Source organism: Mus caroli, chromosome 18 (genome assembly GCF_900094665.2).
Source record: "Mus caroli chromosome 18, CAROLI_EIJ_v1.1, whole genome shotgun sequence".
In the NCBI taxonomy this organism is placed as follows: domain Eukaryota; kingdom Metazoa; phylum Chordata; class Mammalia; order Rodentia; family Muridae; genus Mus; species Mus caroli.
In genome coordinates, this window is record NC_034587.1 from 30509884 (window position 1) to 30527190 (window position 17307).

General features: G+C 41.0%; 1 protein-coding gene across 1 annotated transcript; it reads right to left on the reverse strand.

The window, feature by feature from the left end:
* Window positions 1-891: 891 nt before the first annotated feature.
* Window positions 892-15595, reverse strand: Stard4 (StAR related lipid transfer domain containing 4). Its single transcript, XM_021150530.1, has 6 exons — window positions 15367-15595; window positions 10938-11052; window positions 10068-10117; window positions 7919-8045; window positions 6884-6998; window positions 892-5413 (listed from the first exon to the last, which is right to left on the reverse strand). The coding sequence occupies exons 1-6, from the start codon at window positions 15402-15404 to the stop codon at window positions 5184-5186; spliced, it is 675 nt and encodes a 224-aa protein (XP_021006189.1). The 5' UTR covers window positions 15405-15595; the 3' UTR covers window positions 892-5183.
* Between the last annotated feature and the right edge of the window lie 1712 nt (window positions 15596-17307).

Below are 17307 nucleotides of genomic sequence, written 5' to 3' on the forward strand. Positions count from 1 at the left end.
TGGCCTTCTTACTGTCCATACATGACAAGAGATACTAAATGAACTATGAGAGTGACCTAATCCCCCACCCCCCTCCCCAAAGCCATCAGGGACAGGTAAAATAGCCAGGTGTTACAGTGAGGAGACTGTGTGCATGCCATTTCATAGTCATATATCTTCCATTACTACACCATCCCTAGTTGCTTTTTTATAACTAGATTACAGGTGTCCTAGTAATGACTTCCAATTTCAGATTAAAGTATCTACTACCCCTAGCCAGCTTAGCACAATTACTTGGGTATGTGCCTGACAACTATAGCTACAGCTGTGTACATTTTCCTCAGCTGCATCAGAGCTGCTATCATTTGGATGTTGAATGCCTCCACAAAGAGCCATATACTTAAAACTTGGTCCCAGTGGTTCTATGAGGTGGTACCTAATGTGAGGTACACAAGTCAGCAGGGGACACTCTGAAAGGGACATGAGAGTCTGGTCTTCTTCCCTCTCTTCATGTTCGGGATGCGGAGGTAAGCATGGTTGTTTTTGTGTTTGCTCGTTTGCTTTCTTCAGCACATGCTACTACCAGAGGTCAATGGCAAGGCTACTGGATTCCAGACCAGAACTCCCAGACATGTTTGCCAAAATAAACCTCTTCCCTTTATCAGTTAATTTCCTCCAGTATGTTATTATTGCAATGTAAGACTGCAAATTGCAAATAAAGATTTAGCAGTATTGTTGCTAATATTATAGGAAACATTGGCAGATTAGCATGTGTTAGCTTTATTTTCCAGATTTATACTTGTTAAACAGCTCAAGTAGTTAGACGACATTCTCTAGATGTAAATATATAAGCATGTGGTCAGTACTTAAGGATAAAGTAACTTACACAAACAAGGTCAATGACCAGTGACAAAGAGTGTCTAGAAATCTTTATTCAGATAGATTCCACTGTAATTTAAAAATATACATCTCATTTCTATCAGCACTCCTTTATTCTGATTCCATATACAGATTCATAAAATGATATACTTCCTAAAAATGATCTTAATATAATACATCACTTGTTGGACTGCAAGAGATGAATTTTTTTATTTAGTACATAGCAGTACTTATACAATCCCTGGAAATTAAGTGACGACAAAACCGTAACTCCAGCCCTGTGCTGTAGGAGGAGGTCTCCCTTCTTCTATGCTCAGATCTTGCCACCCTACACTCTTACAAGTCCCATGTGCTCACTGAGGGGGCCAGAAGTGTAGCTCAGTCCCAGCATGCACCAGGCCTCGGTACCACAGGAAAAGAAGGAAGGGTGGAAGGGCCTGGACAAGTGTTCATGTAACTTTCAAAGGAGTCCTCATTAAATCCAGATTCCCATCTGCTTCTCTGGTTCTGTTAGCTTCTCTTTTTTGGTCTAGAAAGCTACAACAGCCATTTAATTTAGCATCTGGTCCTAAAGGGGCTACTGTGCTCTCATAAACATACAAAACTGCCATCCACAGCAAAGGGGATTTCTCAGATCTAATAGAGAGATGAGTGACAAAGACTGGGGTGTTGTCTCTGCTTCTCCAGAACCTCGGGTACAGTCTTAACCTTGAGACATTAGTTTAGTTCACTAAGTATCAGTCAAATGATCCTCAAGTAGAAAAGACAAGAAGATAAAGGGGACACATCCTAGGATATAGATTTACACTTGAAATCCCCCAGTTTCAAATACACCCATTGTGTTCATGGAACAAGAAAGAAATCCTGGTATTTATAAGATCCAGTGGTTTATAGCACAGAAATCTAAGAATATTTCTACTATTATTATTTTTTTTTTTGCTGAGTATTGCTTTAATCAATCAAGAGTAGGCAAGAATTTTTTTAAGCAAAACCCAGTATTTCCTACCAAAATGTCACTTATATAAAACTAATTTTATCTTAAAAGCAGTGTCTCCTGAACATGACACTAGGGCACAGATTTCCAGAGTACACACACTTCCTCAGCAAGCTGTAAGCTACAGGAAATGTTCATCTGCACGGCAATGTGAGTGGTTATACTGTTTCTTCTCCTTCACTGTCCTATCAAACGTTACTTTTAGTGAAAATAATTTTGAGGCAATAATTTTTAAATTTACTGGAAATCAGTAATTTATTTATGCACATTTCTAAAGCAGACACCGTGTGCAGCAAGCACTGAAAGTGCTCAGCTATAAAAGATTCTGGTGAAGAGAGCAATTCAGGAATTGTCCACTTCATCTTACAGCAAGGCAAATGAAAGGTACTGTAGGCTTGTGTGAGTCATGATAACAGCTGCAGGCCTCCTGTGGACAAGGAGTGCTTGCCATATGGCAAGTCCCAGCACAGAATACCCACCTTATTTCCAAGAGTTAATAGACACAGTGAGCTATCACAATATCTCTTACATCAGCTGTGTACTGAAATACTTTGGATATAGAGTCAGAGAAAACATTGCTACAATTAGTTTCAGCTGTGTATTTTTTCTTTCTATGAATGAGTGGGGTTTTTTTGGATGTGTGTATAAGCACTGTGCACATGCCTGCGTCTGCAGAGGCCAGAGGGCACAAGATCCTTCAGAACTGGAGCTATGGACTGCTGCAAGCCCTTCCCCCAGCCCCAGGTGCTTCTAAAAGAGCAGAGAATGCCTTCACTGCTATCACCTCCCAGCCTCTGCTGGGATACTTTGAGTTACACGTATGGCTTGTAGGATTTTCCTGCAATAGATCTGCTCTGGAAGCAGCAGCTCTAAGTATGCAAGTATCATCCTCACTTCACATCGTTTTTATGTTACAATACTTGAGATAACACACTTACAACATGTAAATGTTCCTGAGCTTAAATGTGCACACGTGCACGTCCACACCCACATGCACGTGCATGCACACCCCCACCCCAACACACCCCACCCCCACACACCCCTCTACTCTCAGAAGTAAAACCTAGCAAGCTCTGATGTCATCTTTTTCATCCTCTTCCCTATACTGGCAACTTGGGTAACTGCTGGTTAGATGACAATACACAGTGTATACAGAAACCAAGGATCTTTTTGGGTGACAGAAACGTTCTAAACTGTGCTGTGATGATGGCTGCACAACTCTTCAAATGTTTTTTTTTTTTCCCTTTTTTTTTTTAAAGAACACTCACACTTTTACCACAGGTAAACTGTAGATTATGTGAACTCTACATTAATGAACATAGGTTTCAGACAGCTCACATGTAACTTCTGAACCCACTGTGAAACTCACAATGGCAATGAAACCATTTCCACGAGGGTTGTTTTACTTGCAGTGCGTCCCCGCTCAGCAGTGAATGACCTCATCAGTCACTCACTGGAGGTCTAGCCAAGAGACACTGGGCAAGTGAGAGATCCGTAGAGACCCCATTCGGAGCAGGCAAGGAGAGCCTTGACAGCATCCAATGTTGGTACCAAGTCTTTACCCAGGCTCCTGTCACTTTATGATCATGGACAGACTAGTGGGATACATGAGACCTTCTGCTCTCACTAATAAAAACAGATAAAGTCACAGAAGACACACTGGACAGTTAACAATTCACAATCTTCACCGGACACTCTCAAGTCCATTTTCTTTCCCTATTGCTGAAGAGGAGAGTAGAGAGGAGATCTAGCCGTTCAGAAGTTACAATGAAGTCAGACAGGAGCTTAGCAATGAACAAACTGAGAACACAGCCCTCTGGGGGGGAACTGCGTCTGGCAGGTCCTGGAAGCGATATTTCAAGCCAAGAGCTATGAGCTCACCCACCAGAACGCTGACCCTGTGCCTCTGTTCTGTGTGTATCTTCATCACCAGTTGCAAGAAAAAAAATTTTAGAAGAGAAAATTCAGTTTCCCTTTTTTTGACTGTCAGAATGGATGTAGAGAACTGACTTTACATTTTTAGAGAAACAAACTAATGTAAACTGAAGAGCAGACCTTCCTGCCTTTGATCCCTTCCTTCATGCAGCTGACCCACCACAGACTTGTGAAGAAGGCCTCTGTACATCTTGCCTGCCTGCCATTATTGCCAGAGCTCACGCTACTCCAGATCTGCCAAAACAGAAACACAAACCCACCCACCTTCCCACCAACCAACCAAACGAAGGAAAGGGAAACACGCAAGGCCAGCGAGGAGCAGAAATAGCAACCTACACGGAAATGGCATGCACCATTGAGCGCTGGGTGTTCACACAAGCACAAAATGTGTGTGGACACGGAGTCACCTCACATGTCCACTTTACATATAAACTAGGTAGATATTCAAAAGTCAAAGAAGGATTTGGGATGTCATAGCCATGAAGTAATGTTCACACGAGACAGCTTCATTCATAGTTCACTCTGGTCATACCAGGACATCTAAGCACCTGGCTGAATCTAATGATGCTTTCGCTACAAATCCAGATCAAAGTTACATCAAATCTGAATCTTTCAGCATGCAGTTTGTAGCTTCATGTTGATGTAGGCATAGACCAGACATTGAATCTGACTTTTTAGCACTGACCTTTTGCTGGTGATGAGGGGCACCACTAGCTGGTCCCCTCAGTGACAGCTACTGCTCAATGTGATGTCACCAGAGCATACCTGGTTGTTTTCAGTCACTCTCAGAATAAATGCACATAAGGACACAAATATGTTTTTATAGACTTTGCAGAAGAACGTTGCCCACATATCAAAATTAAACTCTATTGAACTGTGCCATTCTTGTCCCCTGTGGTCTTCCTAATACTTAAAATAGCACAAGTTAACCCATAGTGGACTCATCTATACAGACTATGGAGAACTTCCTTTTGTCCAAGCTACTGGCAAACTCAGAGAACATAGCAGGAGAAACGCATGTTTACATTAGGAGCCACTATAATTTTACAAAATGTTCAAAAAGCTCCAGAAGAACATGAATAGCACTGAGTTTACACACGCTGTAATTTCCACGCAGCCTATTTGACCCATGTGAATAGACTACACTTAGCCCGGACCTAAATCTTGGTATTTCATTTCCCAGCCAAACAAGGTGCGAATAAGACTTTTAAGAAATTGTAAATGCCCCATTTACATAGCCATTTACTTTTAATAGAAAATGAGATTGTACTATGGCCCCAACAACACCTCCAGTGTTTCCACAGGCCGCAGCAGGCAGGAACATGGCTTCTATAGGTCATGGAGCTGACGGGGTAGGAGCAGAGTCCGCAAACCATGGCAACAGGAGTTGAACACGTTATGCCTTGCGTAGAGCTTTTCGTAAATCACTGTAGAAGTTGGCTAACGTGCTTGCCATTGCTGTGTCTACTGCAGACTGAGGGATCATGCCACGCAGGTCTGTCTGAATATAGCCTGTGAGAAGACTCTGGTTTGGACTGTCTTTGAGTGGAACACAGAACCAGCCACAGGGATGGTTATAGCCACGGACAAACTCTGGTCTCAACTCACTCCATTCAACACTCACACCTATAAGACAGTTTTAAAATAGTATCATTAATAGCAATTAACTGGTATTTTCCCAAAACAACAGTACTATTAGATTTCTTGTTTAAATAGTGTTCTTTCTGTCCGTACTAACGAAAACTAATCCCTAGGGGTTTTGAGCACAGCAAAATGAGAAAGATAATTACCAAAGAGAATTCTGGCACAGGGTTGGAAGATAGGGAAAATTCTAATCCCTTCAGAATAGATGACATGGTATGATCCAGGTCACAAAGTGACAAGAACAATAAACAGAGCACCATAACCACTTCCCACGGGCACTGCCATCCCCATTGAGATAAGCATCTCAAGTGTGCACTAATATTAAGTGTGTGTGTGTGCGTGTGTGTACATACATATACCAGGAAACTAGTATGAAGGCCTAGAATGAAATATCAGTTATTGGATGCCTTTCTCAGAATCAGCCATGTTTCTCCTATGGATGAAGTATTACATAACTGGGCATAAAAACTTAACAAGCATAGTTAAGGGATCATGCTTAAACAAGACATTTATACTTGGAGAGCCCAGGGAACATTCCAGTAGCAGGGCCTCAGGGGGAGGGGTGCAAAATGCCATACTCTAAGCTCGGTACAACTACTATATTCTTGAACTCACAACTGCAGTCATCTTCACTGGGCCCACACAAGACTGATCCTGTCAGCACGTGTGGGAAGACAGGTTTGTAGGACCCTTAGCACTGAACACTGACATAGTCTGAGAGGGGAAGAGCCATGTTCAATGCTGAGCCCACTGCTGAGCTCACCAGGCGAAACTTCTGTCACAGACAGCCCTGGTTATTAAACTCAGTGGGTAACAGAACAAAACAGAGATATGAATGTGACAAAGTGCCACATGGGTAAGACCAGGGCAGGTGAGGATAACATGTGGGAACTTATCAGAGAACAAATGTAACTAATACAAAAATAAAAAAGTCCCTATGATAATAATGATATGAAACAACATATCTTCTCAATTAAATGGTAAAGTTTTTCTCAAAAAAAAAAAAAAGGCTCCAAACAGTCCCACAGAAATACTTCAAGATTCCAAATTTATTGTTTACTCTTATACTGTCATTTAATGCCAGAGGTTAGCATTAAAAAAAAACAAAACAAAACAAAACAAAAAAAACCAAACAACCAAAAAAAAAAAAAAGTAGCAATAATTAAGGGTTAAAAGATATGTCTTGGGGCTGGAGAGATGGCTCAGAGGTTAAGAGCACTGACTGTTCTTCCAGAGGTCATGAGTTCAATTCCCAGCAAGTACATGGTGGCTCAGAACCATTTATAATGAGATCTGATGCCTTCTTCTAGTGTGTGAAGACAGTGACAGTATACTCATATACATAAAATAAATAAATCTTTAAAAATATATGTCTTATATAGAAAGACCCAGGGTAAAACTTTAAGTATCTAAAGTAGACTTAAAGAAAGAACAAGAGTTTTAGGTCATTACCACAGGATAAAAGTCCTTCTTCATAGCCCACAGTATAGGAGAAATCAACAAACTCTCTCGGGGAAATAATATTTAAAAGCTGCCCAGCAGTGGTGTAACGCATCACACAACAATTCTAGAAAAAGACAAAAGTTAAGACTGGGGTCACCAATAAAAACAGAGTCGCACACCAGATCAATGTCTCGGGAGAACTGACACTCACAGTGTTCTCTCATCAGAATGGGATGCCTACAGTGGCTCTGCTTCAGGGATGATCTCTTTCCCAAATGTCTGTGATACTGTGTGAACATGACAGGGATATATAAACTCCAGAGACAGTCAGCATCTAAGTCTCCATTCGCCTAGAGATGGCCAATTCAACCAAAGTAACCAATGATATGGGTCTACTGTATATACGGAATGAAGGGTCACAAGCTAGACAGCTGTCTAGGCAACATTTTTAATCTCTGATCTTTGATTTTAGTTTAATATAACTGGAAAACAAAATCTACCTTTAAACTAGAAACCTAAATACAGGGGTGGTATTTTTCTGTCTTTGAGATTTTTAGATCATTAATTTTATAATTAAAGATGCTAAAGATTTTGATAAGCAACAAAGGTAGAGATATAGTAGTAAAACCCTTCAGTACTAACACCCATTAAAATTAGGAAACTCAACTTCAATCTCAGCGCTCAGAAGGAGCGGAGGGTGGATCTCTGAGTTTAAGGCTAGCTTCGTATATAAAGCAAGTTTTAGGCCAGTGAAGGCTATACAGTGAGATCTTGTCTCCAAAATAAATAAATAAGTGACTAAATAAATAACTATATAGAACGGGGAACTCATCTTTTAGAAGGCAGCATAGGACACTCCTGAGGCATCTTTGCTATGTCTACTCTCCTCAATCAATGTAATGAATGCAAGCATATACAAATGTCAGTACACACATGTGGTGTCTCTACCTCTCTGTCTCTCTGCCATGCTCATATTCACACACACACACACACACACACACACACACACACACACCCTCTGTAATAATATTACTAAACAGATACCTCTTCAAAGTGCTCCAGAACATCCAGTGAGGTCATTAACCGGTCCCAGTCCAAGCGCCAGGGTCCTGGGCGGATATGGTCTATGACATTATTGACCACGTCATCCATAACTCCTTGAGCTTTATATCTAGAAGACAAGAAACAAAGCAAAGGCTATCCAAATGAACACTGCAGCACAGAGCTAACACTGGAATTGGTAATAAATAAAAGTTAACACAGGAACATTATGGAAAGAGAGGGAAGACTGTGAGACCTAGGGAGGATCCAGGAGTTTGCTGTGAGACCCTGTCCCCTTGTAATGTTAGAGACTGCACCCACACACGACTACACTGGCTTTAAGGAACGTATGAGGCATAGATTTGGAAAAGATATGTATAACACATATAAATACACAAGCAGTTGTTATAGAGGTAATACATGAGTAATTCCTTTAAAAAATCAATGAAAATGATAATCCAGTAGAAGATGGACAAAGCACAAGGTAGGATAATCCAAAACATTAATAAAGAGACTCAGCTTCACTGGAATTAAATATACACTAACAGGGTACCGCTTCATTCACCTCTCAAACTCTCAAATACTTAACTTAAAAGCTCTCTGGATATGAGCTGGAGAACGGCCACAGGTCTCTCCCTAGAAAGCTGCATACTATCACAAATTTGCACACATTCCAGAGGAACTACAAGAAGCTTTTTGCAAACCCAATAAGGCCCCTTCTTAAATTCTCATGTATTACTCCTGTCTTTCTCAATATTACTCCAGTAAATTCAAAACCTTGTGAGTACCAGGCTGAGGAAGGACAGAACTAGGCCAGAGGGCAAATAACACTGCATTTCTTTGTACAGAATTGAAACACCATTCAAAAGCATGGTTCTGCATCCCAAGCATCATGCGCTAGCTGTATAGGTACAACTTCTTCCCAAACAAACTTCTCATCCACGGTTAAGTAGCAGAGACAATTCTTTTGCCATCATTTCTTAAAGAAACATCTATTCTTCTCTGAGTCCCTGAAACCTTCTCAAGTCTGAGTGGGGCACCCCCTTAGTTCTTTCCATGTTTTTCCATCCTAGCTGGGAACTACTGATCGAAAGGACTCATTCCTAGACTGCTGACAATGCTTGATTCAACTCCAATCTTCCTGTCCAGGTCAAAAAGAGTGTACAACTCATCTTTCTGGAAACAGTATCTTTGGTATAGCACTTCAGAAAATTTTGCATATACAAAGTGGGGTCAGCAGATTTCATTTTTTAAAAAAGGCTGAGTCGTAAAGATTTGAACATTCTACTTAATTCCATATGGTAACTGTCCATGCTGGCTTTAAAACAAAAATCAACATGCTTTTCTTGACTACAGGCATAATTCATCTTTAACTATAAGAGAAGGAAGAATAAAAGTTATTCATAATACTCCTATTTAAAGATGAATTTTGTCTTATGTAAAATATTTTAATAAATATATATTTAAAATAAGTCTATGTTTATGCTGAGTATTCATCTCTAATTTATATTATAGTATGAACATTTTCTTTTATTATTAGGTAAACTTTTAAAACATAATATTTAAAGGCTACCAACACTCTCTTAAGTGCAGATGTTTTCAAAATTTAGTATGAAGATGCCTAACTTTTAAAACATAATATTTAAAGGCTACCAACACTCTCTCAAGTGCAGATGTTTTCAAAATTTAGTATGAAGATGCCTAGTTTTTAATATTAACAATACTTAAATCACTATTACCTTATTGATGGGATCTTCAAGGAGAATTTTTTAACAGAATGCTACCTGGGCATAGGGATTCCCGCACATAGGAAACTGAAGCAGGAAGCCCCACATGTCCATGAGGACTCACTTCAAGAGTGACTTCAAGGCCACTCTGTCTCAAAAGAGTCATTTTTTAAAAGTACTATAACACCTACCAATGTAGACTATTACAAAGGTTATGTTTGCAATGCTAAAAAATTCAGATCTGTATCTGCCTACTGCTTTATTTATGTCCAACTCAACATACAAAATATTTGGCCATTCTTAAGGTCCTGAATTCATATGATCAATTTGCTTCTTAGAAAGCTTAAAACCATACAAATGAAACCTGAAATTTACAGTGATCATGTAATACCATGTATGAGTTACAAAACTGAGCATTTACTTACAGATACCCATTAAACTCTTCTGAGGGTTTTCTCCAAACGGTCACATCTTTCTAGAAAAACAAAGACAGCACATGGTGACCGTCACATAGGTGGTTCAGAGTGCTTAACTTTGCATTCAAAAACAACTTAAGCAATTTTTCCGAGACAGTAGTTACTCATGTCATAAAGATACCTGCATTTTCGTTTCTTCTGTATGACACTGTAGTTACACCTTACCCCTTAAAGATTTTTCAGTAGCTCAGAGATCCAATGACTTTAAAATTCAATGGTTGTACTATATCAGTGGCTGCTATTATTTGTTTTTATCCCAGTCATGGCTATTTACTGTTACTGATACATTCAGTCTATGACATTAGGAACCTTAAAGACTTCATTCTGAATCTGTTCACGGATTTTTAAAATAATTCACATTTATTGTGACTATGTTATATTGAATTAGTTCCTACGTCTCCCCCGAATCCTTTGCATCTGACTCTTAAATATAAAACTAACTAGAGAACTAGAGAGGAGCCTTGATTCTAAGCTTGGCTCTAACACTCAGCCATGTGGCAGTCTGGCCAATCACATGGTCAAGAGGAATACTAACTGTCCACTCACACACACGCTCTTCATGTCTGATATCAGTGCAAACTCTGTTGACTTGGAAAACTGTCCACTGTTCTCGTCACCATGAACCTATGCTCAAGTCTAACAATCAAAGAGCTAATGAGTTCCTTTCTCTGTAAGATGACCCACAATACATTTGCAGAATTATCAATTGTACATCCATTCCACACATTATTTATCGAGCATACTTTCCCAATATTTTAAAAGTCTTCAGACAGTTCACTGGCCATATAATAAACACCCAAACGGCAATTACACACTCACCACTTTTTTGGCAACTCGCCACTCATCTTCTTCAATGCTGTGATACTGGATTAGAGTGTTCTGAAGTTTAGTTGAAATAGAGGCAACATCAGACAGTCCTTCCAGTTTGATCTTCCTGTTATGGAAACCAAGTTTAGCATCAGCAAACTCTGGGGTAAGTCAAACCTTTCAGAATAAATTCTCCTGGGAGAGCTATAGAAGGCAGATGAGCATGGACCCCACTCCCAATGAATCAATCAGAAACTCTGAGAGTGGGAGCTAGGCAGTTTTTCCAACCCTGGGAAGAATAACTCATAGCTGGGGCTAATAATCAAGACTTTTGTTATAATAACCACTCATAATAAAATCATAAAAAAGAGACAAACAGGAGGAGGGTGGGGAGGTGGCTCTCTTATCTATAGGCTATTGATGCTTTAGTGGGGAGGTGGCTCTCTTATCTATAAACTGTTGATGCTCAAGCATTCCTCTAATTCTCAGCTCTCCAGGCAGTTCCAAGGTCCACATCCAAAGGCCTACCAAGAACCTTGATCTGATGGCACATCTCTATTTGCCCAGCCTTTTCTTAGCAACTTGTTATACGAAAGACAAGTGAGTCCAGATTCTCAAGCCAAAAGGCTGGGACTCACCATGAATGATTGCCAGAGATGTCTACTCATCCCACTGCTCTCCACTGCCTAGGGTTCTATTTCCTAGGGCTGTGCATTCCTCAGGCCAAGCTTGTCAAGGCTTTGGATCTTTGGACTTGGGACTCCTCTGCCTACACGGCTGGATTCCAAAGCTTAGTGTGAACTAACAAAGTACAATGCCAACTGCAGTTAAAACTCCTGCCCTTGCACAGACTTCTCAAGGAATGGTTAAATCGTTCTTTCATTCCTCACTGTGCTTAGCGGTGTCTGAGGCTGATTTTTATACTCGTGCATGATCCTATTCTTTACCACATTCCCTAACTAGGAGAGGAAGGGTCTTGGCCCTATGTTCCACTAACAGTCACCTGCAACACTACGTGACACACAGTAGGATTTTCATACCAATGTTGAGGGTCCTTGTCATTTGTTCCACTAACACTCACCTAGAACACTCACCATGCGGCACACAGTAGACTTTAATATCACTGTTGAAATGGCTTTTTTTCCCATCCAAGAATGGGTATTCTTTTACCCTCTTTGGATGCTGACTCCATTTTCTGAGTATAATTTCTACAGCATCCCTACTCTTTCTACTTCTATATAAGGTTAACAGAGAAAAGCTGCCCACTATACAACCATCAAATCACTAAAAACGAAACCAGGAAAAGCTTCACGGACAATTCTGTCTTCCAACCAGAGCTGAGATGTATTGATCTAAAAAACCTAAAGGTTACAGGAATAAATCAAAGCAGTGGCCAATATTTAAATAGCACAGTGTAGAGTACAGAAACCTCAAATACTAAAATGGAGTAGAAAATGAGAAAGCACACATGGAAAAGTCAATAGCCGAAAACTTGAGATGCATAAAAGTGATGGAAACTGTGTATAAGGAGAGATCCCACCAACCCACTGAAAGTGGATGAGCTCATGCCAAAAGTCTACCAGTCAAGAATATCCGCAGCCACTCAGGAGCCTGCCAACCTGACAGCTTGGAGAGCTTATAAGAGACACTTATCCAGCAGTGGGATCGTTGTGATTAAGCCACAATCTGAATACCCAAAGGTCTCCTGCTAGCTTCTTGTGGGTGGCAGATAAGAACTTTTATTTATTTCAAAATTATTTGATAGGAATCAAACGGAATGGAAAGCCACTATTACCATAACCAAACATTAGCTTGTACAAACCCAGGAGAGGAATGTAAGCAATACATGCTACCTATAAAGATAAGAATCTGCAACTTTGAGACATTGGGCTTGGTAATCATTTCCATCTGCTCTCTAACGCACTTCCAAGACTTGTGACACCGCCTACGTGCAGCGGAGCTTGGCTGCCTCATTTCTATGCTTTGGTGATGGACTGCCCAGTGTTTGCTTACAGTCCACTCTGTAACTAATCCTTTATATCCCACCATTTGGCTGTAGAGTCTTTGGGGGCATAGAATATAGCTGCCCAGGGTTGTGCTCTTTCTGATGAGTATGCTCTAGAAAGCCAACGAATAAAATATGGATTGCTACTTATACCAATCACCTTTGAACTGCCGAACAACAACAACTTTACCACAAACGAACAGGTTCTCCAGGTGAAGCTACTAAGTGTTTAACAGTGTCTAAGATACACCCAATTCTAAACCAAGGAAAACAGAGAAGATCCAGTTTTTTCTCTCAGGCTTTATCCTATCCCTTAAATAAATCTCCATGACAATTATAAAGCCAAGACTCTAGAAACTCCAATTAACAGCCTCATTAAGGATGCTGAAGAAGGAGGCAAGCAGAGATTGAAGTAAATATAACATCAAAAGTTCTCTTTTCATCCTTGAAGTATTTCACTCAGCGGTGGATGCCTGCAGGGAAGTCTAGGATAAATAATGGTAACCCGACCCTCGGTGATGTGTTTGCTGGAGCACAGCTAGAGTGAAGGAGATAGGGCTGAGTTGGACAGGTTTCAGCTCTCTCCTGATAAAAGCAGGTGCTTGGATTAACTGAAAGCAAAGCTCCCAGTTTACCCTTGGGCAATCTTCAACAGTGGAGACAGTTTTAAATAGCACTCCGAATTTCTTCTTCCTAACTCAATCCTTTCCCTTCTTGATCTATCAAGACTTCCCCAACTATAACAGAGATGAGAGGCACCACGTAACTAAACAAACTCTAACCACTCCATACAAAAGGTCACTAATCTTGTTAATCTTCAAGCCAAGAGTTAATTATTTGTCTGCTTTACAATGTTTTTTTTTTTTGAGGCTAACCTTACATTGATGTTTTCTATGTCCATATTTTTTTTTTTTGACTGGAAACTACTGGGGCTTGGGAAAATTTTCTTGATGCTGTCTGTGTATTAGCAACAAAATTGTGACTAACAGTTATTCTCAATTATATACCACAATGAAATGGCAGTAAGTTCCCTTCTAAACACAAAACATTTTAGGACCCTCAAAATGGCTCAGTGATTAAAAGTGCTTTCATCTGATTCCCCCAAAGTGACCCACATGTTGTTCTCTAACCTCCTTGTGTACCACAGGAGCCCTGCCATGTGTGTGCTGACACTCACACACATACATCCAGTACACAAACTTGGAAAGGAAATACTTAAAGAAGCCCCATAAACTATTTTTTTCTTTTGTAGTTTAGCACAATTTATTAAAGGTTCTCCGTATCAGAACTTTTTTTCAAATTTTTAAATTATTTTAATTAGGTATTTTCTTCATTTACATTTCCAATGCTACCCCAAAAAGTCCCCCAAATGCGTATCAGAACTTTTAACCTTCCAGTATTCAATTAATAAAGTTTTATTGAATTGTGAATTGTGCCCATTTAACAAGCCACAGACTTTCTTCAACAAGATAGCAAACTAAAGCCTTATTAAATTATACACTGTAACAGAAAAATGTTAACACTCAATTTCCAACTTATCTTGACCGGGTAATTTAACTTTTCTAACTCAAGTCAAGAACTTTCCGTTTTGGAGACTGGTCCTTGCTTGGTTTAGAGGACTGGTTCATAAACACACACTTCTGTGATGTGTATAATGACCCGCTTTCAAATGGTCACCTCGACGCACAGCCTGACAAGATTAACACTCTACCCAATGCACGACACAATACTTACATCCTAATGACACCACAACCTGAATTTTGAATCTAATTTACTGTATGAGTCTTCAATGTCCTTCATCCTTTTAAGATGGTTTTTAAAGTCGTGATGTCCTACTACGTGCTTAGTCTTTCTGGCAGTTATACATTGTGTTGTTTCATTTGAGTTTCACGACAGCCTTAAGAGTTCATTCTCTATCACTACTTTACAGATAGAGGATATTGCGATGGAAAAGTTACTTGCTCAAGATCAAAAGGCAAATAAGCGAGAGAACAAAAATTCCAAAGCAAGCTTTTTGATCTGAGTTTACAGGTCAATCCTGAAAAAACAAACTCTGAAAACTGGATCCACAGACTCGTCCAAGTTTGACATAAAAGCCTGAGTGTCACAGTGTATTTAACTGCTGTCCTAGCTCCTGAATACCCAAACCTCAAATAATCTCCCCTAAGCAGAAAGGAAGGAAATCCGCAGCAGTAGCTTTCCTGTGTTAAACCACGGACTTGAAAGCTACAGAGGACTGAGGAAGTGTCGCTTGAGGACCCTGTTTCCGTGGAAGCTTGATGAGAGGGAATGTCCCTTGCGGAGTCTCCGCGGAGCACGCTCCTTGGGACCTTCCCCCACAAGCCCGGGGAGCGCGACTACAGTTATCATTTAACAGATGAGGAAACTGAGGTCTGCTGGGCTCGCGGCCCTTCAACAGGGCAGCTCCCTTCTCACCTGCCAGTCTGTGACCACGGGCTCTCAGGGTCAGCCATCTCTCTCCCCTCTACGGGGGGCAGCTCCAGGAGATGCTCAGCTTCGCCTTGGCCCCGCTGGACCCCTCTCGGCAGACCGCCCTCCTTCCTGTCCCGTACCAGAGGATGCCAGAAGGTCAACAACTCCAGGAAAAGCTAGCTCGCCACTCCTGTAACCCCGCGCGTTTCAGCAAGATATTTTCCAGTCCGCCCAGCGCGGCCGGCAGCAGCCAATGGGCGCGGGACGCTTTCCAGCCACAGCCAATCAGAAGGCAGAAGGCGGTCTGGGTGAAGGCGAGCAACGCCCTCAGCCCCGCCCTGCCCGTATTCTCTGAGGGGAACCTCCGTGGGGTGTTAGCGGGAGTAACGTGTGTTCGCTGGGATTGGCTGGCGCCTCAGCGTGAAGGGAGCCGATTGGCCTCCGAGGATGGACCGATTCCGCGTGCGTGTGGGCTGGCCGGAGCCAGACAGTTCCCGAAGCGTAAGGGTTTGTAGGATTGGATCAGAGCCAGTGTGCCATGGCCCATTGATTGTAAAAGGTTTGGCAAGGCTGCGGCGAGAAATAACAAATGAGGGATGGTGGTAAGGGAGAAGGGACCAAAGTCTCCATTGTGAAGATCCCAAATCAGGTGCTGCTAAGTTAAGACAGGTTGCAAAGTCTGGTGAGAAACCCTCTCTGAGGATGACCCATCTCCCTGCTTGCTTTCTAGCCTGGTGCTGGACAGTAAAACTAAACCGTGCAACCGCAGTGTAAATTGACCTATACCCAAACGGTTTTTCGTCTTCAGATAAGAAAAGTTCAGAGGACTTCCTTGAAAGCAGGTGGAGAGGTGTTTGGCAGCCAACCTCAATGATCTGGACTTCATCAACTCAAACAGGAGAAACACTTAACCTAGCTATGAAGTTATCCTGGTGTGATTCTTGCAAGTCTGAACTCTGAAGATCAGGTTGTTTCAAAATTACATTGACTAAGATACTTTATGTTGAGAACCGAGAGGAGGAAGGACTCCAGTCATTATTTTTGGTAGATCTGCAGTAAGAATAAATATTACCTCATACAAGACAAGTTTGGAAAAAATGGAAAATATTTCTCATTAAGTTCTTAGAACTGTAGACAGGAAAGGCCAGTCAGCAGCTCTGCACATTTTCTCACATGCCTGGAAAATGTGTTAAAGCACACTTGACTCTCTGTGAAGGTGCTCCTTCATGACGTCACTACATCACATGTCCACGTGTGCCTCTCTTGTCTCTGGTTGCGGAGACTTTTATCTCTTTCTCCTTTGTTCTTCATCTTTTGCCCTGTGGTTTCTTAGTTAGAATGAAGTTAGGGTCATTGGAAACCACTATCTCTGTCGAGGTGGAATGTCACTAAAGCAAGACCTCTCGGGTTCAGATCAAAAGAAGATACTACCTGGACCTAGCTTTCTGCACTCAAAGCACAACGTTAACTTATTTAATCCCAGGACAATGTCTGAACATGCTCTCGCACTCTTACCACTGCCCTTACAAGTATGAAAGGAGTCCACCATGCAGGGCAACAGATAGAAATGCCTTTCAAATAGTTTGAAAAGTGAGAAAATAAGGTTTCCATTTAGATCTAAATATAACAGAGACATGTATGTGTAAGAGATTTGGACAGTTCTACGGAAGGTTATTTTTCCTGGACAAACCCAGCCATCTGAATTAGTACAGGAAATATCTAAAGGAAGGCAGAAAAAGATTTCATAAGCAGAAACAATATAGCAATAGTTTCTCCTCAACTATAAGCAATAAATGTAGAAATAGAATAAAATGATAAATATCCCCAGCTCCTTGAAATTTTTAGAATGTTTGCTTCCTAAACTCTATGGATCTACCCAGCTATGATGCCTATGAACCAGACCAATGACCAGCATATCAAGATATACCCAAAGGTGTAGCAGCA